General features: G+C 31.5%; 2 protein-coding genes across 3 annotated transcripts; both read left to right on the plus strand.

Moving 5' to 3' along the window:
• The first annotated feature begins 11,155 nt into the window (after positions 1–11,155).
• Positions 11,156–16,221, plus strand: LOC122304347 (nucleosome assembly protein 1;2-like). Its single transcript, XM_043116569.1, has 12 exons — positions 11,156–11,311; positions 11,407–11,450; positions 11,786–11,881; positions 12,773–12,865; positions 13,283–13,367; positions 13,464–13,525; positions 13,612–13,796; positions 13,879–14,056; positions 14,146–14,189; positions 14,334–14,532; positions 15,617–15,634; positions 15,807–16,221. Exons 1-12 carry the CDS (start codon positions 11,266–11,268, stop codon positions 15,873–15,875), a joined length of 1,119 nt encoding a protein of 372 aa, XP_042972503.1. The 5' UTR covers positions 11,156–11,265; the 3' UTR covers positions 15,876–16,221.
• Positions 16,222–18,475: 2,254 nt separating this feature from the next.
• Positions 18,476–23,439, plus strand: LOC122304348 (nucleosome assembly protein 1;2-like). 2 transcript variants are annotated; one of them, XM_043116570.1, is made up of 12 exons: positions 18,477–18,650; positions 18,748–18,791; positions 19,098–19,193; positions 20,031–20,123; positions 20,503–20,587; positions 20,682–20,743; positions 20,831–21,015; positions 21,145–21,322; positions 21,413–21,456; positions 21,602–21,797; positions 22,868–22,885; positions 23,078–23,439. In XM_043116570.1, the coding sequence occupies exons 1-12, from the start codon at positions 18,605–18,607 to the stop codon at positions 23,144–23,146; spliced, it is 1,116 nt and encodes a 371-aa protein (XP_042972504.1). In that variant the 5' UTR covers positions 18,477–18,604; the 3' UTR covers positions 23,147–23,439. The 2 variants fall into 2 exon arrangements, with proteins under 2 accessions (XP_042972505.1, XP_042972504.1); XM_043116571.1 differs by lacking the exon at positions 22,868–22,885 and having other exon boundaries at positions 18,476–18,650.
• Positions 23,440–24,458: the final 1,019 nt, after the last annotated feature.

Here is a 24,458-nt window from a genome sequence, read left to right on the forward strand (position 1 = left end):
ATACCCCACTGCACTATAAATTATTGTTCATCACAAGTGGTTAATAGAAATTATCCAAAAACTCCCTCCATAATTACACAACATTTTCCACTTGGTCATGCATCTGAAAAATCAACACAACAGTCACCCATCCAAAATAGAGCACATATATTATCCATGATGACTCCAGCATTAGACCACATCAAAAATGGTCACCCATCTGGGAAAAAAAATTAATATACACTATCAAATTTACCTTTCAGTAAATAAACAACCAACCAACTAGATTAACTCAGTTATGATCAAAATGCATTTAACCAAAAGCTCAAGAGGTAGAACAATGTGTATAACACATCCTCATTCCCCAATGGTAGCCCTTGTGTGAGAACACTATTTTGTGTTCCAGCATCACCAACTCCCTCATCAAGTTGAGATGTCGGGCTGTCCAAGAATGTTGTTTCATTCTCAAATATCAGCCTGCAAGTCTAACCATTCATAAAGGACAAAAATTAAAAATCATGCACATATATTAATTAAAGTTAAACTAAACTTAACTAATGTTTAATATGCACATAGATTAACTCAGGTGCTTTTTTGAAAAACTGAACAACTTTTTACCGTTGACCAGGGACAGCGGCGAAACAAAGGAATGTCGGAGGGCTTTGTTACTCGGGGTTAATGTGCGATTTGCTCTGTCAGAGGAGCACTCAGGGAGTGGTGGCACTTTGCAGGAAGAGGAACATCACTTGGTGTCGCTGAACAGAGAGACGGCGTCGCTGGGCGGCGCTGGGCAAAGGAAGGTGATGCGACGTGGGCAGGCTAGGGAGGAGCTCTTTCGCGGGACAAATTCGAATGGGGAAGCAAATGACGAAAAGCCAATCCAACCGAATTACAAAACATACACAAAATGCACCGTTTCGTTTAAAAAAAAAAAAAAAAGGCAACCGCGTAGGGTGTGCACTGTGTGCAGCACTACAATGGTTGCTCTATAGCATTACTCTTATGTCAAAATACTTCTCTAAGGTGTGTTTGGGTTTAGGTATTTACTATTAAACTGGTGTGTTTAGGTGTTGAGATATCCTCAACACCTTTCACTATTATTCATTACTTTATTATTATTTTTCACCTACTTTTATTACTATTTCTTATTTTTTACTTACTTTTTATTACTATTCATTACTTTTTATTTACTTTTTACTATTATTCACAACTCTCCTCAATACTTCTCAACACCCAAACCTACCCGACTCACCAGTCATCCTAAGAGTAAACTCTGATCCCATGTACGTCATTGTCGAGTTTTGAAAGTTTTCTTATATAAAATTAGTTAAATTGTACTATTTACTATTATTTACAAAACTTTATATTATTATTTATGAATATTCTAAAATATTTTTAACAGTCAAGCCAATTATAATAATATGAAATAATTATTCTATTCTCAATTTAATATCCGAGAAGATAAAATAACATATTGAATTCAAATTTAGTTCTTTCAAAATTAAAAAATAAAATTTACAATTATTTCTTTACTTTTTTAATATTTCTTAAAGAATTATTTGTTTATTTTTTCAATTTTTAAGTTTTTAAAATTTATTCAAGTTTTTCACTTTCGTTTTCAGATATTTTATATTTTTTTTAAATACCAACTTTTTTATTGAGAGGATAAATTAAAATGTTTTGGTAGTTTAAATGGATGGTTGTGGAAATTATAATTTCAGAATAACTACAAATTGGATGGTAGTTTAGAACTTCAGTGCAACATGGGAAAATTAGGACAGCAAAAGAGGAGAGAGTATCTAGAATTAGGGTTATAAACCATGGTTGTCATTGTTAAGGTAAACATCTTACCTTTTTTTTTTCCTAATCAAGCTCGCATAATATTATATATAAAAGGTTCATATAAAGATTAAGGTGGATCCTTTCTACTATCAAGAAACAAAAGGCATCTAGATAAGAGATCAGAGGAAATACAACCAAAAATAAAATTGTTTGCTACCCATTGCGCCACTGGGTGTGCACATTGATTTGCAAATCGATTGATTTTGGCTAGTTTCCAATGCCTATGAGAAAGAAAGATATGTTAAATGTCTTCAACAATTGGAGATATTTACTAGTTTGGGAAGGATTCAATACTTTTGATTGCTTCAATATCCAGTTGAGAGTCACCTTCAAGAATAACCAATTCTTGTTGTTGATGAGAAGCCATTTTAGCTGCAAGATGAGCTGTCAACGCTTCTACTACAAGTGGATTTGAAGATTGAATTTTTTTCTATTTTAATTTCTAGAAGTTTCCCGTTATGATCTCTACAGACTATTGAAGCGACAGAGAAAGTGTCTCTAACTGCTATATCAAAAGAAAATCTTTGATGATTGGAGGGAGGAGTCTTCCAAATTTCAGTATATATCTTTTACTTTTCATTCCATGCATCTTTGTAAGCTTGGTAGATTTGGCTCAGCTGGAGTTTTGTCATTTCATTCGAGAGAGGCACTTGGTTATGGACAATATTGTTTCTCTATTTCCAAATAAAGTCCATGATAATAACTGCAAATATTTGAAAATTGTGCTTTTCTATTTCCTGCAATCCCAACTCTTTCTTAGGGAATAAGATCATTTCTATCCCGTTAGTTAAAGATTGAATTGATAAATTTTTCAAATTTAGCGGCCATGAACTTTGATACCATAGAATTCTGACTGTTAAGCATTTTATGAAAAGATGAAGTGAAGTTTCGGCTTCTAGATTGTAGAGAGGACATTCTCCTAGTATTCCTTCTTAAATGACTGCATTTACTCTTGACTTAGTGGGTAATATATTCCAAAGTAATTTCCAAAGTAGTAATTTATGTCAATCATGAATCTTCAGTTTTCAAAATGAGTTTGAAGAAGTTTGGTGTGACCATCTGTTGGACCATCTCATGATTGTTAATCATCATTTGGTAGGCTGTTTTGACCAAGACCTTGTCATTTTGGTTTAGAGTCTAGACTATTCTGTCTTGGCTTTGTGAGATAGATGACAAACGTATTTTTTGAATTTCAGTTATACTTTCTATATCAAACAATCTTTGTATTTTTTGAATATTCCAAACTTTTGGAACACTAGTGAAAATGTCTGAAATTTTTAAGTTACGATGTATCTGGTCCATTCCTTGAATTGGTGTAGGCTTGAAATTGTTTATTATGGGTGTTGAACCCAATGTTTCAAAATTCGTATAATTATATATCTACACATAGATTTTGATGATAACAAATGAATTCAAAGAATCAAAAAGTCTCAAACTCAAGTTGTCTACATAATGGAATCAAGCACATTAAGAAACCAAGTATGAGTAAGAAGGAAACAAGTTCACATTAAAGTCATAGAGTAATGTTGTAAATCTCTTAAAAATTTGAAATTAGAATTAAGGCTCAAAATTAATATTTTATCATAAAGCATTAAAATACATTTTCAACATGTGCATGAATGTTTTGAAAATTAAATTTGAAATTTTTGAAAGATAATTGATTATCATTTTTCACATGTGTATGACATGATTAAAGATTTGAATTTTGAAAATATTAAAAATGATTGATTGACATCTTTTACATGTGCATGATTTATTTGAATATTTTCAAAAATGATTGATTTTTTTTATTTATGCAAAAGGTAGATGATTTGTTTGAAAATTTTGAAAAGTAAAGTGTACTCCTTTTGTCATATGAAAAAAGTAAAAATATTAAATTTGAAATTTTTGAAAAATAAAGTGTGCTCTTTTTGTCACATGCAAAAAGTAAAAAGGTTATGTTTGAAATTTTTGAAAAGTAAAGTGTGCTCCTTTTGTTATATGCAAAAAGTAAAAAGATTAGGTTTGAAATTTTTGAAAAGTAAATGATATTGTCTTTGACATGTAAATCTTTTTAAATTTGAATATGAAATCTCATATACCTATAAATAGATCATTTGAGAGTTTCACATTTACAACACCAAGAGGATATAACATTCTTTCAAAGCTTTCATTCTCTCTTCTCTAAATATTGAACCTTAATCCTTATTCATTTTGATATAGATATAGTTTACGTTGTATTGTTCTTATTTCACTCATTGAGAAATATTTTTTGATAACCTACCTACTATCAGCTCTTGTATCAGTAAAAGGGTGTGTATAACTCTTGTGCGTGTAGAAAGTGTTTTACACATGGAATAGTTGAATCATCATGTGTAAGGTAATTGCAAGTGTAGAGGGTATTCTACACGGATCATTTGTAACGGTATTGTTCAAATGTATAATAGATTTCTATCTCCACCTGAAAGAAATTGAATAGTGAATTTGAAAATTTTCAATGGGTAGCTTGAGGCGAGGACATAGGCAATGGGGCCAAATCTCGTTAACATACTGAATTTGATTCTTTTTTACCCTTACTCTTTATATTTATTGTTATTTCGTATTTTGTTTATATTTTATATTGTATATTTGATTTATAATTGTTATTTTTTTTAAATACAACTCAATTCACCCCCCTCTTGTGTTAGTCATCTGGGCAACAATTGGTATCAGAGCAACAATTGGTATCAGAGCGAAGGCTCTATTATAAGATTAACTATCTTTTGAGTTAAGATCTTATGACTAATATTGCGACTTCATTTGGTGAAGGTCAATCTAGCAGTCGGCCTCCACTATTTTGTGAAGACAATTACTTATTTTGGAAAGTTAGAATGAGAATATTCCTTCAGGTTCAAGGTCGGGAAATCTGAAAATACATTGTAAATAGATCTTATATTCCAACAAAAGTGATTGATGAAGTAAATGTTAAAAAAGAAGAAAAAGAGTTTGATCGTGAAGACGATAGACTTTATACTTTGAATTTAACTGTTATGAATTTATTATATACTACTCTCAATGGAAATGAGTTTAATAGAATAATGACTTGCGCTATAGCAAAAGAAATTTGGGATAACTTTGAAGGTACTTATGAAGGATCTTCGCAAATCAAGTAATCAAAAATTTATATTCTTACTCATGAATATGAAATGTTTAATATGAATGATGATGAATATATTTCTAATATGCACACTCATTTTACTAACATCATAAACAGATTGACAGCTCTTGACAAAATTTATTTCAAGGTGGAGATAGTAAGAAAAATTCTCAACTCTACACTAAAATGCTGAGAATCAAAAGTGATAGTGATTCTTGAAGTTAGAGATTTCAAGAAGCTCGAATCAATGAACTCATTGGGTCACTTATCACCCATGAGTACACATTGAAAAGAGAAGAAGAAGAAAGAAAGCCAAATAAGAGTTTGGCATTTAAAGTTATTCTTTATGAAAGTGAAAGTTATGAAAATGAGGAAAATAACGATAAAAATGAAGAAGTTGCAATGATAACAAGAAGAATTTAGAGGTTCTTAAAGAAAAATAAAACTCTTCTGAAGAAATCTTTCAAAAAGTTTTTCAATAAAGATTTAGGTAAAAATGACACTTTAATTCGTTATAAATGCAATAAGTCTGATCATATCAATCCAGATTATCATCTGTTAAAGAAAGATCGAAACAAGGGTAAGAAAGCAATGAAAGTTACATGGGATGATGATTCAAGTAGCTCAGATAGTGAAGTAAGTAATGGAGAATCAGCAAATATTTGTCTTATGGCTAAATATGATATTAAGGTAACAAATTTTAATAATATTAAATATCCTTCATATAAAGAATTGTAAAATCTTTTAAAATATGTATATGAGAAATTTAAAAAATTGAGTATCAAGTATACTATTTTGAAAAAGAAAAATTATTCTTTAACAAACGAAATTGATATTTAAAAAAAAAAGTATCGTTTTGAAAGATGAAAATCTTGAGTTGAAGAAGAAGAAAACTGATTTAGAAAATATTATTGAAAACTTTATAAATGGAAAAAGAAATTTTGAAAAATTTCCTGGTAGTCAAAAATATGTTTTTGACAAAGCAAGCTTGGGATATATGCTAAAACAAAAATACAAACCTTATAAAAACTTCTTTGATAATTCTTCTACGTCAAAATCTAATATTCAAAATTCTTTTCATAAAAATAATTTAGTTAAAGAAAAATACTATTATAATCACTCAAGTTCTTTATATATGCCACATACTATTTGGAATTTTTGTAATAGAAATGATCATAATTATCATGTTTGTCCTATTAAAAGAAAACATATAATGACTATTAAGATCATATGAGTACCTAAAAATTTTGTTTATTCTAATACTAATAAATAAAGGACACAAATAACTTGGTTACAAAAAAAAATCATTTTAATTGTTTCTATAGGTATGCATGAAGTCCTCCCCAAGCAAAAACAAATAGTTTTTAGATAGTGGATATTCAAGATACATGACGTGAGACAAAACTAAATTTTTTGATCTTAAATCTAAAGAAAAAGGACACGTGACATTTGGAGATAACTCGAAAGGAAAGATCGTAGGAATATGTAAAATTGGTAATGAATCTTTTCTCATAATTGAAGATGTTCTACTTGTTAAAGGTCTAACACATAATCTTTTGAGTATAAGTCAATTATGTGATAAATGATTTATAGTTATTTTCAAAATGGATAAGTGCATTATTTTGAATGATTATAATTGTAATATTTGTTTTATTACTTTTAGAAGCAGCAATATTTATACAATCGATTTTGTAGAAATTATCTCATAAGATATTATTTGTTTTTCAGATCAAAATGAAACTAATTGACTATTCATTTAAGACTAGGTTGTGCCAACATAAAACTTATTTCCAAACTTTTAAAAAATGATTTTGTGAAAGGTTTACCAAATGCAAATTTTCTTAAAGACAAAATTTGTAATGTATGTCAATTTGGTAAACAAATAAAAACTTCTTTTAAAACCAATAAACATATTTCAACTACTATACCACTGCAACTGATACACATGGATCTTTTTGGACCGAATAGAGTTGTAAGTCTAGGAGGAAAATATTATGCATTTGTTATTCTTGATTATTTCTCTAGATATATTTGAGTCATATTTCTTACTCATAAAAATTAGGCACATAATGTCTTTATCAAGTTATGCAAGAGAATTCAAAATGAAACTGACTATACTATTTTAAGTATCCGAAATGATAGGGGAAAAGAGTTTGTTAATAAAAATATTGAAACATTTTGTGATGAAAATAGTTTTGTGCATAATTTTTCTACTCTTCGAACTCCTGGTTTGGTAAAAAATAAAATTCTGTTGCACTATTTACTGCTGACGCAGAATATGTTACTGCGTGTAGTTGTTATGCTCAAGTTCTTTACATGAAGCAATAATTTGAAAATTTTAAATTCATGTATAATCACATTCTAATCAAATGTGATAATGCAAGTGGTATAAATCTTTCAAAGAACCCAATACAATATTCTATAACTAAATATATTGAAATAAGATATCATTTTTTTCTAAATCATGTGCAGAAAGGCGATATAGTACTAGAGTTCATAAACACACACGATCAGTTAGCAGATATTTTCACAAAACGTTTACCAAAAAATAGATTATGTATGATTAGAAAAGAAATAAGTCTGATACATGCTATGAATATCTCTTAAAAGATACAGTAGAGTCAATAAAAATAGAGAGATAATTCTTATAAATACTTTTACATATATTTGAGATTTTTAGTCTCATGTTTGAGACACTAATTTTTTTCATACAATATCATGTTATCCTTATCCATAGGATTGACAAGCGAAATGAAGAATCTAATAGAGATTTTAATTATTTATTCTTCTGCCGAATGATTCATTCCCTTGTGTGAGATTGTTGAACAATTCGTTGAAGTACAATAATTTATTCTTTAAATTTTTCAACTTCATAGTTTCTGACTTGTAACTGCTGAGAAAAATCAATTATAGAGGAGGAGTAGTGAGTCCCGAGACTCACAAGTCATAGATAGTATCGAAATTTGACTTATTAGCCAAATTATTATTTTCTTGTTGCAACATGACACCAATGACAACTGTAGAAAAGATAGGAGGTTGAAGTGGAGAATGCCTCATGGATGGATTTAGATAAATGTTAGAAGAATGAGCCATTGAGAAAAGAATTGAAAGCTAAAAGTAAGAATGTTGAAAGAATGCAGATGAATTATAGAGATGAGAATAAGATTTGATGCGAATTGGATGAATTTTAAGGCTGATTTTATAAAAACTCAGAACCTTTAATCTTGTTTGTCAATAACACCAAGCAATTATTTAAATCTCTAGTCACACTTGTCGAGTCACGGGAGGCTCTAATTTTTCAACTATATATAGTATCTACTAACACACCGTTTTCTTCATTCCATTTATCTGCTACGGATCCTTTTTAATGATGCCAAAAGAAGAAAAAGTTTTAGACTAGAACATTAACATTGTTTGAATTGCTAAACTTATTATATATGTTTGGAATTATATTTATACTTTTATTTGCAAAATTAACGCATATTTTCAGGGGAAGTTTAAGTATTAATATAGGTTTCAGATTCTATCAAATATTTATCATCATAAAAAAAGATAAGATTGTTGAACCCAAGGTTTCAAGGTTCGTATAATTATATATCTACATGTGGATTTTGATGATAACAAATGAATTCAAAGAATAAAGGAGTTTCAAACTCAAGTTGTCTACACAATAGAGTCAAGCACATCGAAGAACCAAGCCTGAGCAAGAAGGAAACAAATTCACATTAAAATCATAGAGTAAAGATGATTGTTTCTTAAAAATTCAAAATTAGGATTAAAATTCAAAATTAATATTTTATCATAAAACATTAAAATACATTTTCAACATGTGCATGAATATTTTGAAAATTAAATTTGAAAAATTTGAAAGATGATTGATTGTCATCTTTCACATATGCATGACATGATTAAATGTTTGAATTTTAAAAATATTAAAAATGATTAATTGTCATATTTTACACGCGCGTGCTTTATTTGAATATTTTCAAAAGTGATTGATTTTTTTTTACTTATGCAAAATGTAGATGATTTGTTTGAAAAATTTAAAAAGTAAAGTGTGATCTTTTTGTCATATGCAAAAAGTAAAAATATTAGGTTTGAAATTTTTGAAAAGTAAAGTGTGCTCCTTTTGTCATATGCAAAAAGTAAAAAAATTATGTTTGAAATTTTTGAAAAGTAAAGTGTCCTCCTTTTATCATATACAAAAAGTAAAAAGATTAGGTTTGAAATTTTTGAAAAGTGAATAATATTGTCTTTGACATGTGAATCTTTTTAAATTTGAATATGAAGTCTCATATGCCTATAAATAGATCATTTTAGAGCTTCACATTTACAACACCAAGAGCATAAAACATTCATTCAAAACTTTCGTTCTCTCTTCTTGATGCTTTGAGCCTTAATTCTTATTCATTTTGAGAAAGATATAATTTACGCTGTATTATTTTTATTTCACTCATTGAGAAGTATTTTATGATAATCTACCCACTACCAGCTTTTGTATCAGTAAAAAAGTATGTATAATTCTTGTGAGTGTAGAAAATGTTTTACGCAAGGAATAGTTAAATCACCACGTATAAGGTGATTGCAAGTGTAGAGGGTGTTCTACACGGATCTTTTGTAACGGTGTTGTTTAAAGATATAATAGGTTTCTATCTTCACTTAAAGAAGGTTGAATAGTAAATTTGGGGATTCTCAAGGGATAGTTTGAGGGGATGACGTAGGCAGTTGGGCTAAACCTAATTAACATATTGAGTTTGCATCTTTCTTACCTTTACTCTTTATATTTATTGTTATTTCATATTTTGTTTATATTTTATATTATATATTTGACTTTTAATTGTTATTTTTTTAAATACAACTTAATTCATCATCCCTCTTGTGTTAGTCATATAGGCAACAATGAGGATCCATGGTTCTGACCATATGTTGATTGAGCACCCATTATTTATTTGATAGCATCTTCATTTCTTCAGTATTTCTCTTGTGTGCAATATCCCTTTCCATAAACTAGAGTTAGACTATTTCGGTGTTGCATGTTAGAAACTAAAATTTTTGAGGTATTTTGCTATCAGAGTTGCATGCCAGAGGCAATTCTGCTTTTCACTCATCTCTCAACACATTTTAACTAACAATGCTTGATTCATATTTTCCATCTATTTGAGTCTGAGACCTTCAAAGATTTTTAATTTGTAAACTGATTTTAGTTAATTACATTAATGGAATGCTTAAATATTAGGCGAATCTATGTATCAAAACTTCAAAAAGAAAAACCCATGAAAAACGACGATACTTATATGCTATCATTTCTAATTCCCTAGACTTCTATTTTTCTCTTGAATGAATTATTGCCTTTTTCATTTTTGTTAATCTCCAAGACTTCAGATCGGTATCTATTCGACTCGAATAGACTTTTAATCGATTCAAACGCACTATGCTATTTAGGGGTTAGACCTTATAATCAAAAGTCACTGCAAAATTACTTTAGTTTATAAAAGAGAGATTTCGTAATAAAAAGCGTTATAATTTCTAAAATAATATTTATATATTATGAATAAACAAATAAACCTATTTATATCTTCAGAAAATGATTTCCACAGTATTACAACTGTGTAAATTTTGCAGGAAAGTAAAATAATTTAAAATTCATACAAAAACTTAATTTTTAATAATAAATTTCATTTTTTTCAATAAAAAATGCAAAACTTATTAACTCATGTGTTTGGTTATTGAAATTAACTAAATTTATTTCAAATTAATTATTGATAAGATATATTACTTTTTTAATTTTACATAAAAAAAATTAAATTTATCTCAATCTATTTTATACATTTAAATATAACTCAATAAAATTTATAAAATATTATTATTTATAAATCAATTCAGATTATTAAAATTACTACATCATCTAAAATTAGACTAAAGTTATAAGTTAGGTTTGGATACAAAGATTATTTTAACTCATTTCATCCGTATAATTTTTTTAAATTTTTATATAAAATATAATAAATAATTTAATTTTTTTTAAAATTTAAAATAATAATAATATTTAAAAATAATATTTTATTTTATTTTTAATTTTCAATTACAACTATCTCCTACCGGGTGACTATTCAAACCTAACCGTACCATGACTGTATTCCGACGGTCCAGTACGGAGCATCATTAATAATAATAATAATAATAATAATCGGTGAGCCACCGATGAAGAGAACAGGTGTCAGCCTGGTTTTAAAAGAGGGACTAGGGTTTTAGTTTTGCTGCTTCTATTGCTTGTTCTCTCTCTCGCATCTCCGTAGCTCCTTTACGAACAAAATAACGCACGAACAACAATGAGCAACGACAAGGATAACTTCAGCATGTCCGATCTCAACGCCGGTATTCTCTAATTCCTTAAAACGCAAATCTCTTGCTGTTGTCGATCTTATGGGCTAATCTATTTTTGCATTTTTGTTTAATTTTTCTGTGCGTAGCTCTCAACCAGGAGGATCGAGCAGGCCTTGTTAATGCTCTCAAGGTTAGTAACTTTTTATACATGTCTCTCTGTCTGCGGAGAATACATGGAAAGATGAACTAAAGACGGAAGGCAACCTCGCTTTTCTCGGCTCTACCAATCAAGTGGCACGGAGTACTTTTCATTTTTTTTTTTTTTTTCATTTCGTTGGAACTGGGCCTTTGTTTGGCTATCGCTTAACAGCTTGAAGTTCCGTACCTGTGTTCCTGGATTTGTTGTCCTTCTTTTTCGCTCTCAATAAGAAAACTCTGTTTGAGCTGGAAATTCATTGACATCTTATCTTTGCTTTTAGGGTTTGATTGGCTAATGTTGCTAGAGTTTCTTGGTGTTGTCTGCAGGATAAGATTCAGTCTCTTGCTGGGCAGCACTCCGATTTACTCGAGAATCTAACTCCCAAAGTCAGGAGACGTGTCGAGGTTCTCAAGGAGATCCAGGCATGCCTCTGTCTTTATTTTTTGCGAAGAATGCTCTAGTAATAATTTATGTTCTTTAGTGCTAGATTTTTTTTTTATTTTCCCAATTTATTTAATCATCAACTGTGTGTGTTGGATTGACTTTGTTGTTTATCGAGGTATGAGTCTATTGTTTTGGATGGACGCATGTTAGATGTATTTGGTGTGTGTGTTAAATGGTGTGCCAATGCAAATGTATTCTTTCAGTTTCAGTTGGCAATTGGATTTACTGAGGACCTTCTTTTCTAGACGAGATTTGTGAGCAACTGCTCAAAATAATGTTTTTATGTGAGGGTTGTATCTAATTTTTATTTTATTTTTTATTTTTTTATTTTTTTTATAATAGAAATTTCATCAAAAAATATTTTTTAAAAGTATCTAGAGCATGCCATTCTGTTGGATTCCACACGGAGATACCATAGCGTGATTCATATACAATGATCTTGCTACGAGAGCCAAGCTTTTAATACAATTTGAAACTTTGGCAGAATAACACCATTGAAGTCCAACCTAGAATTTAGGTGATTACTTACACTGTTAAAGTCGAACTCCACTTTGTTTAGTTTTGATCTACTCAATTTGAAATGAGTCCAACTGAGCAAAGCATATTGGTGTTTTTATAATATTGCCTTTTCAGATTGTAGCCATGTGCACAGTGCCTTAGAAGGATTCCACCCCCTGCTTTCTAACTCCACATACTGCAATCATTTTGATGCAAGCTTTTTTCATACTGTCTTCATTTCTTACAAAATATAATAAAACTCATGCGTTATTTTGCATAATGCCTTTCGTCTTATTGTGTCGGTTGGCTTTTGTTTTTCTTGTTCTTTTTGTATTATAACTCGAGTTTCTTACCTCTGTTTTAATGTACAGGGCCAACATGATGAATTAGAGGCGAAATTTTTAGAGGAGAGAGCAGCTCTTGAAGCCAAATATCAAAAGTTATATCAACCACTGTATACCAAGGTATCATACTGGTCTATATTCTCCAATAAGGATGAGAGAATTAATAGAGCTCTCTCTCTCTCTCTCTCTCAAACACTCCGTATGCTTCTTGATCTCCACGTCTTTTTAGTTTAATGTGTCATGAAAACTGAAGAAAGTCTCCGAGGCTGTTTTAGTGTTGCACTACATAGTCACGATTTGTTGCTTTCCTGTTAATTACAGAGCCCACCAAGTATTAACTGTGGTACTTCACCTAAGTACTATACCTAGGGGTCTAAGATAAGCCTCCGTTGAATTAACTCCTGCCATTCCTGTTGCCTTTTGCGTGTCTTTCATAATGCTTCATGTGCTGGATACTGACTCCTTAAACTAACGTGACATACATTAGTTATTGTGTATCCCTTTACCCTGTTTCATAATTTCACTGAATGCTTGCAGCGATATGAAATTGTAAATGGTGTTGTTGAAGCTGAAGGAGTTACAGATGAGTCAGCTACGGAAGGAGAAGATAAAGCTGCTGAAGGTAACTGCTTAATATCGATACAGTACCTGAAACTTTTTTCCCCCCCCTTGGGTGGGCTTCATTTGTCGCTTGATGTTGAATTATGTGTTTATGCAGAGAAAGGGGTACCCGAGTTCTGGCTCACTGCAATGAAAAATAATGAAGTGCTAGCTGAGGAGGTCAGCCTTGTCAATAATAATTTCCTGTGCTTAGTGCTTCTATATGATTTTATGTAAAATTGTGGTTTCCTTGTGTATGCAATTAGATATCCGAACGTGATGAAGGAGCTTTGAAGTATCTCAGAGATATTAAATGGTGTAGAATAGATAATCCAAAGGGGTTCAAGCTTGAGTTCTTCTTTGACACAAATTCTTATTTCAAGAACTCTGTCTTGACAAAGACATATCACATGATTGATGAAGATGAACCTATTTTAGAGAAAGCAATCGGGTACAAATCTTTTATTTTATAATTGATTATTTGATAAGCTTGTGCACAGCTATTTTTTGATCGATACTTTTGGTGCCTTTAGGACGGAAATTGAGTGGCATCCTGGAAAATGCTTGACGCAGAAGCTCCTTAAGAAGAAGCCTAAGAAGGGATCAAAGAATGCGAAGCCAATTACCAAAACTGAAAATTGTGAAAGTTTCTTCAACTTTTTCAGTCCACCTCAAGTCCCCGAGGATGATGAGGATATTGACGAGGATGCTGTATGAACAATATCACGACATTAAAAAATGATTGATGAATATTGACTCTTTATTTTGTAATTGATTTTATTTTTATTCTCTTTGAGTAGGCCGAGGAGCTCCAAAATCAAATGGAACAAGATTATGACATTGGGTGAGAATATAAATAATCTTTTATCCATAATCAGGTTTATTAAGTGGAAATTTTGTTCGAGGGTTGTGGCTGTAGCGTTGAACTGAAATCTTTTGGCAACACAGCATGAATTTCATTGTAGTTTAATTATAATGGTTTATGTAGGTCAACTATTCGAGATAAGATCATTCCCCATGCTGTATCTTGGTTTACTGGGGAGGCTATTCAGGAAGATGAGTTTGGAGACATAGAAGACGATGATGAAGATGAAGACATTGAAGAGGATGATGATGAGGAAGAGGAGGACGATGAAGACGAAGAAGAAGATGATGAAGATGAAGAGCAAAGTAAGACGAAAAAGAAGGTGAGTTTTTTAACGATTTGTATTGCCAAGTTTTAGATTTATGATTGGTTAAGCACGGAAAAAGTTGTTGGGATTTGCATGATTAACTTTTTTGTCCTTGTGTTTCTTATTTGATCATCTCCTTCTTTGTCACAAGTTTTTTCTATTAGAATCTTTTATCAAATTCACCGTTAAATAATCAATTAGAAATTTTTTGTGGCATGTTGCTAAAAATAATAAAAAAATATATGAAGGTTTTAAAAACTAAATAATCATCTTAAAAATTATTTAGAAAAATCTAAAAAATAAAAAATGCACGACAACAATAGACATACCAAAAATACTTTAGAAGTCAAAATTTTAAAAGATGTAAAAAAAGTACTAAAACTGAAAAAAGAGAAGTAGAAACGAACAATAAATTTAATGAGAAGAGGGGAGAATGATAAATTTAAGTAGAAATGAACGATGGCAAAGGGGAGGCCTCCACCACTCTTCCCAACAGGGTTGGCCACTCAAGTGTTGCCTGAGTTGGCGGACATGAATTGCCTTCCTAGGACACTCCTAGGCTAGCCTTCCAAGTCCCCTCAGGTTGGCCGATCCAGGTCATACCTTGGTGGCCGACCTAGGTTTGGTTAGTTGTGGCGGGCTTTTTAATGGTTTTTGTGAATATCTCATTTTTTGGTTTCAAGTTTTTGTAGGTTTTTGTCTTGTGTTTTTTCTGTTTGTGTTGATTGTTTTTATAATAACTTTTAGTTTTTTATTTTTGACGTCGTTTTTAATTTTAAAATTTTTTAAAATGATTTATCATTTGCAATCTCATTTTTTAGTTTTATTTTATTTTTGTTTATATTTACTATTTTTAGGTGTATGTCGACACCTGGCATGTCACGTCAGTTTTCTGTTTGATTATTCAACGGAAATTGACTGAGGGTTTTAATTAAAAAATTTTTACCATCCCTAGGAGCAAAATAAAAATAGAAATTGGAGGAGCAAATGCTGATAGTGTAAAATCCATGAACTGTTTTTGTACTTAATATTTTTCATTTTTGTTTTAAAAGATGGTACTGATCATTATTTGTCAAATTGTTTTGGAATGTTTTTGCAGTCATCGGCTGGACACAAGGTGCAGTACTTGTATTCCTATTTCCCCTTTTCTGTTATCATCATCAATCTAAACACCACGCCCCCCAAAAAAGAGATATATGAGGCCCATCCTAATTGCTTTTGCTCTTCTTTTTCCGTTATTGTTATAAATTTAATTAGAATTTCCTAATCAATTGTGTTGTAATCTGTAGAAAAGTGGAAGAAAACAAGCTGTGGATGGACAGCAGGGTGAGCGGCCTCCAGAATGCAAGCAACAGTAGGTAGTAGGGTTTGCTGTAGCAGCAGATGAGATAAGCGTGAGAATTGCAAAATGTTAAATCAAAAAGGGGTGCCGATTTTGAATTTTTTTTTTATCACTTCATTTTTTTCTTCCTAATGTTATATGAGGAATGATTTTGGGTCCTTTTTTTTTTTCTCCCTTTCCTTATCTTGATGTTGGTTTAAAAAGACTGGTTATATAGTGAGATATTTCCCGTGATTTGTTGATGCATGTAGTGGTTACCTTGAATGTTTATCCAGAATTGCTCATAGCAAATCAACGTTTTGGAGTCCATGTGTTCCGATTACTCTCGTTTTCTCTTGAATGCTTAAAAGTCTGTTACTCGATCTGGGCATTATATTGATTTTGATCATTTTGTGATTGCCCTTCTGTTAGTGTGTAAACTTCTTTGTTTAAAATTTGTGTGTAGAAGTATAATAATATAATAAACAATAAATCCCACCTTTTCCAACAATATAATAAACAATAAATCTTATTTTATCATTATAACTTTTTTAAACTTTTACCTAAAACATAATAAATAATTCAAAATTTTAAAATTTCAAAATAATAATAATAATATTTTATTTAGATTTTATTATTCATTTAAAATCATTTCATTTCATTACATTTTTTCTCTGAATTTAAACCAGACTAAGAAATTTATCATAACGTAAACATATTTAACATAAATTTTTTTATAAAATATTTAAAGCTGAAAATTAAAATATTATTGTTCATAAATATGCTAATGATATGCTTGACTTAAAAATATTTCTGGTGTAATTATTGATTTGACTGATCTGAATTATTTGACTTATATGGATTAATTGACTTGTCTGACTTGCCAATATACTTAACTATGTGTAAGGTTGCGCATTGGTTTCACATCTTTTGGCCAAAAGGAGAACTGTTGATCTAATCTGATAAAATACTATGGCGGATTATGTTTGAGTCTGTAGCTTGAACATCCACCATGTTTGCAATGGTATCATGCATATGAATGACTATATGATTAATATGATCTTTATTTTACATTTAGTCTTATGAAAACTTATGCGTCTTATATGTAACGTAAGATACATGAGATACATAATATATACATAATTTTAATATAGGGAATGGAATATGATCATGAATTATAATGAATGATATGGTTGCAGATATCATAACATCCGTTGGTACATAAACATTGGCCTTTGAGTATTCCTCCTAGTAGCTTTGTCAAACCACCTTCAACAGGTTTTGATTTGTCTTTCCCTTTGCCGTTCTGTAATGATTTTTATGGATAGTGTATTGAATCCAAAAAATTCGTTACAAGGGATTTGCTCAAAAGCAAAGAAGCTATGGATGACCCTTAGTAAAAGAAGAAGAGCTAAAGCTAACACGGGCGGAAGCCCCCATTAACTAGCACAAGTAGCGGCTTTAGTTGTTTATCCAGGATACCTCCAGTAGTGGAGGCGGCAAAGTACCAGTGATAACGTCAGTACCGATATAACTTTTTTATATAAATAAGGATGGACTGACAATGAAAAGAGCTTGAGAGAGGTCCATTAGGGACACCCTTTTAACTTTTGCAGGCTTCTCTACTATAGGTGTTGAAATTATCTTGTTAGGTAAACCTTAGTTTGGAGCCATAAAATTGGCAATTTCGGTGCAAGTTTTATTTTAATTCTTTGGCATTCCTTATGAGATATATAAGTGAATTGGGCCAATTGGCATGCAATCGAGTAAAATATGATATTGCTTGGATGCTAAAATTGCCTCCAAAGTCGATATGGTTTTTGAGAAAAATGGTCTTGCATCCAAGCATATAAATATCTACAATATTAACTCCATAAACTTCCTCAAACTTCCTCAAACATCCAAAACTCAAAAAATTCATCTTTAAAAAATTTATCTAAAAAATTAAAAAAAAAAGAAAAAAGAAAAAGACTTTGCTCAATGCACAGCCACCCCATGGCTGGCTGCCCCCACCATTTTCTCTTTTCTAATTGCAACATCTTTTATTTTCTCTTCCATTTTTTTTTTCTTGAAAGAATTATTGATTCTTTTTCTAGAATTTTAGGGCTTATTTGGATAGTAAGATGAAATGAAATGATTTTAGATAAAAGTTAAAAATTAAAAAAATATTATTAGAATATTATTTTTTAATACTATTATTATTTTGATATTTAAAAATATTAAATTTTTTATTATATTTTATATAAGAATTTTAAAAAAATTATAATAATGAGATAAAACACTCTCTGAATTCAAACAACCCCTTAAACTGGTGTTTATTCAACTGAATGGAAATAATTAATTCAAAATTTCGAAGTACTTATGCTAAATTCACAGTTTAGACCTTGTGATAAAGAGTTACTATAAATCCCTTTTTTTATTTTTTACTCTTCTCGTCTCAGGGTTTAGATTTATAAAGAAAATTATTTAAATATTTAAAAATTTAAATATATTTTATCAAAAAAATCTTATAATTTATAAAATAATTATTTAAAATATTTCTGTGATGCAGGAGATAGGCTAGACCCATTGGTATGGAAAGGAATAAAGGATGCATTACAGAGAAGCAATAATAATAATAATAATAATAATGGGTTCGCCAGTGATAAAGAGAGCAGGTGTTTAGGTTTTAAAAAGAGGGGCTAGGGTTTTAGCTTCCATAGCTTCTTCGTGTCTAACATCTCTTCATAGCTCACCCTTCCCCCACCAAACAACACACGAAATACAATGAGCGACGACAAGGATAACTTCAACATGTCAGATCTCAACGCCGGTATTCTCTAGTTCCGTTATAAACCAAAATCTCTTCTCTGTTGTGAAACTTAGTCCTAATCTATTGTTGCATTTTTGTTTAATTTTTCTTGGCGAAGCTCTCAACCAGGAGGATCGAGCAGGCCTCGTTAATGCTCTCAAGGTTAGTAACTTTGTATCCGGCTGTGGATAATACAAGGAAAATGAAACAAAGACTGTAGATAACTTGGCTCTACCAATCAGAGTGGCACTGCGTTTTTTTTTTTAATTATTTTATTGGAACTTGGCCCGTGTTTGGCCATGGCTTAACAGCTTGAATTTCTGTACCCGTGTTCCTGGATTCGTTGTCCTTATTTTTTCCTCTCTCAATAAGAACACTCAGTTTGAACTAGAAATTCGTTGACATCTTATCTTTGCTTTTAGGGTTTGATTGGCTGATGGTGCTAGGGTTTCTTGGTGTTGTCTGCAGAATAAGATACAGTCTCTTGCTGGGCAGCACTCCGATTTGCTCGAGAATCTATCTCCCGTAGTCAGGAGACGTGTTGAGGTTCTCAAGGAGATCCAGGCATGTCTATGCCCTTAATTTGGCAAAGAATGCTCTACTATTAATTTATGTTCTTCAATGCTAGATTTCTTTTTTATTTGGTGGATTGACTTGGTTGTCTATCGAGGTATATAAGTCTATTTTTTTGGAAGGACGCATATTAGATGCATACATTGTGTATTCTTTGGTATACCAATACATATGTTTACTTTGATTTTTGTTGGGGAATTGGATTTAGTGGGGAACTGATCCCGATAATGTTTTTATGGGAGGGTTACATCTACTTATTAAAAAAAATTATGGGAGGGTTACATCTAGAAATATATATTTCTAATGTATCTGGAGCATGCAATTCTGTTGGATTGCACACGAGGATGCCCTGGTGTGATTCACATACAATTGCGAACTTTTGCAGAAAAATGCCATTGAAGTCCATCCTAGGATTTACGTGATTACTCACTGAAAATCTAAATCCAACTCGGTTTTTACTTGTTTTTAGATATGGCCTACTCAATTTGAAATGATTCCAGTTAAGCAAAGTATATCAATGCTTCATACTTTTTGCTCTTTTCAGATCACAGCCATGTGCAATTTGTGCCTTTCAAGGATTTCACTCATGCTTTGTAGCTCTACGTGCTGCATTTCAGACTTTAATGCAATCTTTTCTCTTATTCTCTTCATTTCTTACAGAATATAGTGTTTGCCGATCAAAAAAAAAAAAAACATTCTTACAGAATATAGTAAAAATCTTGTTCGTTATTTTGCATATGCCTTTTGTCTTATGGTGTCAATTGGAATTTTTTTCTCGATCTTTTGGTATTATAAATTATATTTCCTGACCTCTGTTTTAACTGACAGGGCCAACATGATGAATTAGAGACGAAATTTTTAGAGGAGAGAGCGGCTCTTGAAGCAAAATATCAAAAGTTATATCAACCATTATATACCAAGGTATCATACCGGTCCGTATTCTCCAATAGGGATGAGAGAGTTAGTATAACACTGTATGCTCCTTGATCTCCATGTCTTTTTAATTTAATGTATCATGACGGAATGACGAAAGTCTTGCTAGATTATTTTAGCGTTGCACTACGTACTTATGATTTGTAACTTTCCTGTTAGCTACATAGCCCACCTACTACCTAGCGTTGTACTTCACTTAAGAACTATGGATATGGGTCTAAGATAATCCTACATGGAACTGGTGCCTTCTGCTTATTTTTCATCATGCTTCATGAGCTGGATATTGACATTTTTTAAACTAATGTGAAAGCCATTAGTTATTGTGTATCACTTTACCTTGTTTCATAATTTCATTGAGTTCTTGCAGAGATATGAAATTGTAAACGGTGTTGTTGAAGCTGAAGGAGTTACTGATGAGGCAGCTCCGGAAGGAGAAGATAAAGCTGCTGAAGGTACCTGATTTAAATCTATCCAGTACCTGAAACTTTTTTGCTTCCTTGGGTGGGCTTCATTTGTAGTTTCATGTTGAATTATGTGTTTATGCAGAGAAAGGGGTACCCGAGTTCTGGCTCACTGCAATGAAAAATAATGAAGTGCTAGCTGAGGAGGTTAGCCTTGTCAATAATAATTCCTGTGCTTGGTGCTTCCATATGATTTTTTATGTAAAATTTTGGTTTCCTTGTTTATGCAATCAGGTATCTGAGCGTGATGAAGGAGCTCTGAAATATCTCAGAGATATTAAATGGTGTAGAATAGATAATCCAAAGGGGTTCAAACTCGAGTTCTTCTTTGACACAAATCCTTATTTCAAGAACTCTGTCTTGACAAAGACATATCACATGATTGATGAAGATGAACCTATTTTAGAGAAAGCAATCGGGTACCTACGGATCCTACCTTGCTATGACACTGAAATCTTTTTTTTTTTTTTGGGTATTTTTTATAATTGATTATTTGAGAAAAGCTTGTGCACAGCTATTTTTTGATCGATACTTTTGGTGCCCTTTAGGACGGAAATTGAGTGGTATCCAGGAAAATGCTTGACGCAGAAGCTCCTTAAGAAGAAGCCTAAGAAGGGATCAAAGAATTCAAAGCCAATTACTAAAACTGAAAGTTGTGAAAGTTTCTTCAACTTTTTCAGTCCACCTCAAGTCCCCGAGGATGATGAGGATATTGACGAGGATGCTGTATGAACAATATCACGACCTTTAAAAAATGATTGATGATTATTGACTGTTTATTTTGTACTTAATTTGATTTTTATTCATTTTGAGCAGGCCGAGGAACTCCAAAATCAAATGGAGCAAGATTATGACATTGGGTGAGAATATAAATTATCTTTTATCCATAATCAGGTTTCATTAGTGGAAATAGTGTTCAGGGGTTGTGGTTGTAGCATTGAACTGAAATCTTTAGGCAACACAGCATGAAGTTTCATGGTAGTTTCATAATAATGCTTTATGTAGGTCAACCATTCGAGATAAGATCATACCCCATGCTGTATCATGGTTTACTGGGGAGGCTATTCAGGAAGATGAGTTTGGAGACATAGAAGATGATGACGAAGATGAAGACGTTGAAGATGATGATGAGGAAGAGGAGGACGAAGAAGATGAAGAAGAAGATGATGAGGATGAAGAGGAAACTAAGACCAAAAAGAAGGTGAGTGTTTTAAACAATTTGGATTTGCCAAGTTGGAGCTTTATTTTGGTTTAAAGATTGGATTTTACACAAAAAACTTTTTTCTCCTTGTGTTTCAAAGTTTATCATCTTGTTCCTTTGGATTTATAATTTTTTTCAATTAGATTTAATTTGAAAATGTCCATTAAATAATCTAGCAGAAAATTTTCGGGGCTTGTCATATGGCTAAAATTAATAAATATATAAAAAGGTTGTAGAAACCAAAAAATATTTTAAAAATGACCTAGAAAATCTAAAATAAAAATGCACAATACAAAACCAAAATTTTTTTTAAAAACCAACATTTTTTAAAAGATGTAAAAAAAGAAACCAGAAAAGAGAAATAGAAACAAACTATAAAATAAAATAAAAAATGAAGAAGAGGATGGAAATGGAGGTCTCTGCTACTCTTGCCACCAAGTCTGGGTGACCGGTTTTGATTTGCCACTTGGGTGTTGCCTGAGTAGGGGGACATTGGTGGCTCCGGAGGACATGCCTAGGCTGGCCAACCCAAGTTTGGCCTGGGTTCGCCAACCTATGTCAGTTGCAGGGGCTTGCCAACCTAGGTCTGTTGGGAGGGTGCCCCTGCCCCCCTCATCTTCTTCCACTTTTTTTAATTTTTTTTCTGAATATCTCATTTTTGGTTTTAAAGTTTTTGAAGGTTTTGTTTTATGCCTTTTTTATTTATTTCTGTTTTTTATTTTTGACATGCCTTTTCTAATTTTTAGAATTTTAAAATGATATATAAATTTACATCTTTTTTTTAGTTTTAAAATCTTTTAGATCTATATATTATATTTAGGCACATGTCGAGATGTGGCATGTCACATCTGATTTCTATTAGATTATTTAATGGAAATTCGACAGAGGTTTTTAGTTGAAAAAAGTTTACAAGCCCTAGGAGCGAAATGAAATTAGAAATCCAAGGAGCCTACGTTAATTGTGTAAAACCCATGAACTATTATTGTACTCATCCCTTTTATTTTTCATTTTTTATTTTAAAAATTGGTACTAATCACTATTTGTCAAATTGATTTTGAATGTTTCTGCAGTCATCGGCTGGACACAAGGTACATTGCTTGTTTTCCAATTTCCCTTCTTCCGTTATAGATCTTAACAGGACCCATCCCAAGAAAAAGGAGAAATATAAGACCCATCCTAATTGCTGTTACTCTTCTTTTCTATTGTTCTTGTTATAAATCCAATCTATTATGGCTTCTCAAAAATAAAAAATTAATCAATAATGGTGTTGTAATCTGTAGAAGAGTGGAAGAACACAAGCTGTGGATGGTCAGCAGGGTGAGCGTCCTCCAGAATGCAAGCAACAGTAGATTAGTAACGATTTCTGTAGCAGCAGATGCGATATGCGTGAGAGTTGTCATGGGGGTCATTGCAAAATGTTAATCAAAAGGGGGTGGCGATTTTGAATTGTTCTTTCTTTCATATTTTTCTTCCTAACGTTATATGAGGAATGATTTTGGGTCTATTTTTCACCCTTTCCTTATCTTGATGTTGGTTTGAAAAGACTGGTTATATAGTGAGATATGTCCTGTGATTTGTTGATGCATGTAGGTGTTGTCTTGAATGTTTCCAGTATTGTTTCTAGTAAATCAGCTTTTTGGTAGGCCTTGTGTTTTTAGGTTGCTCCCATTTTCTCTTGAATGCTTAAATCCCTTACTCGATCTGGGCATTATTTTGATCATTTTCTGATTCATTTTGTGATTCACATTCTGGGCGTTTTGTGAAATTTTGTGGTGTTGCTTCCCCTTTTCATTAGTCGCTTGCTTCCAAGCTTTTTCTTGATGTTCATTTCAACTATACCCGAATGGTGAGGGGCTAAGTTCCACATTGTTTTAGTACGACTATTGTATTGTCTTGACCTCCTATATAAAGGTTGGTCTAAGAGCAAAGGCAATTTAATAACTTGAATACAACTTCAAGTCTTTAACAAATTGTATATATTTATATACAATATATTTATTTATATAAATATATAAAAGTTAGTATATATATATATATATAGTGGTGCGGAACTGGGGACAGGGCAGATCGGGGTGGGGTAGCTGGTGTGGGCCTTGCTGCCCACCCCTAATTTCTACAAAATACAACATATGAACATATAAAAGATGATTTAAAAGCGAAGCTGCGAAGGGAACAAAATGTTTTTAATTTTAAAACATACATATTTAAGAATTTTTTATTTTTAATTTACTTTTCAGAACTATTAGTTTTTTAGGAAATTTTACATTATCCAAAATTTTCCTTTTTTTTCTTATATGACCACTAAACTATTAAGATTCTCCATTACTCTTGGGGTTCCTTTGTTTTATGGTAAAACTATGATGGATTTTGTTAAGCAAATTATTTATACAAGAAAATAACTTTTTGTTTGTTTGGTTGTCCCTCCAGAATATTTTTTTTCAAAAATGCATTTTGTTGTTTGGTGTATATAATCTTTTACATAAATGTAATTTTTTATACCATAAATGTGGTAGGGCTGTACATCAAATCGAAAAACCAACTTCTACCGATGGAAACTGGACGTCGAAACTGGTGAAGAACCGATCGGCGGGTGAATTAAATATATAGGAACCGATGTTGGCTGATTAGGTTTGCGGTTCGACCTTAGGAAAAACTGCTGAA

The sequence above is a fragment of the Carya illinoinensis genome, chromosome 3, assembly GCF_018687715.1.
Source record: "Carya illinoinensis cultivar Pawnee chromosome 3, C.illinoinensisPawnee_v1, whole genome shotgun sequence".
NCBI classification, from domain to species: Eukaryota; Viridiplantae; Streptophyta; class Magnoliopsida; order Fagales; family Juglandaceae; genus Carya; species Carya illinoinensis.

What these genes read in the sequence shown, in the direction of transcription:
- LOC122304347 (XM_043116569.1), top strand. Translation starts at nt 11,266, where the DNA reads ATGAGCAACGACAAGGATAACTTCAGCATGTCCGATCTCAACGCCG. An exon ending in AGGTTCTCAAGGAGATCCAG is followed by an intron (nt 11,882 to 12,772) that starts GCATGCCTCTGT and finishes TTTAATGTACAG; the next exon opens with GGCCAACATGATGAATTAGA. An exon ending in ATGAAGTGCTAGCTGAGGAG is followed by an intron (nt 13,526 to 13,611) that starts GTCAGCCTTGTC and finishes GTATGCAATTAG; the next exon opens with ATATCCGAACGTGATGAAGG.
- LOC122304348 (XM_043116570.1), top strand. Translation starts at nt 18,605, where the DNA reads ATGAGCGACGACAAGGATAACTTCAACATGTCAGATCTCAACGCCG. An exon ending in GCCTCGTTAATGCTCTCAAG is followed by an intron (nt 18,792 to 19,097) that starts GTTAGTAACTTT and finishes TGTTGTCTGCAG; the next exon opens with AATAAGATACAGTCTCTTGC. An exon ending in AGGTTCTCAAGGAGATCCAG is followed by an intron (nt 19,194 to 20,030) that starts GCATGTCTATGC and finishes TTTAACTGACAG; the next exon opens with GGCCAACATGATGAATTAGA.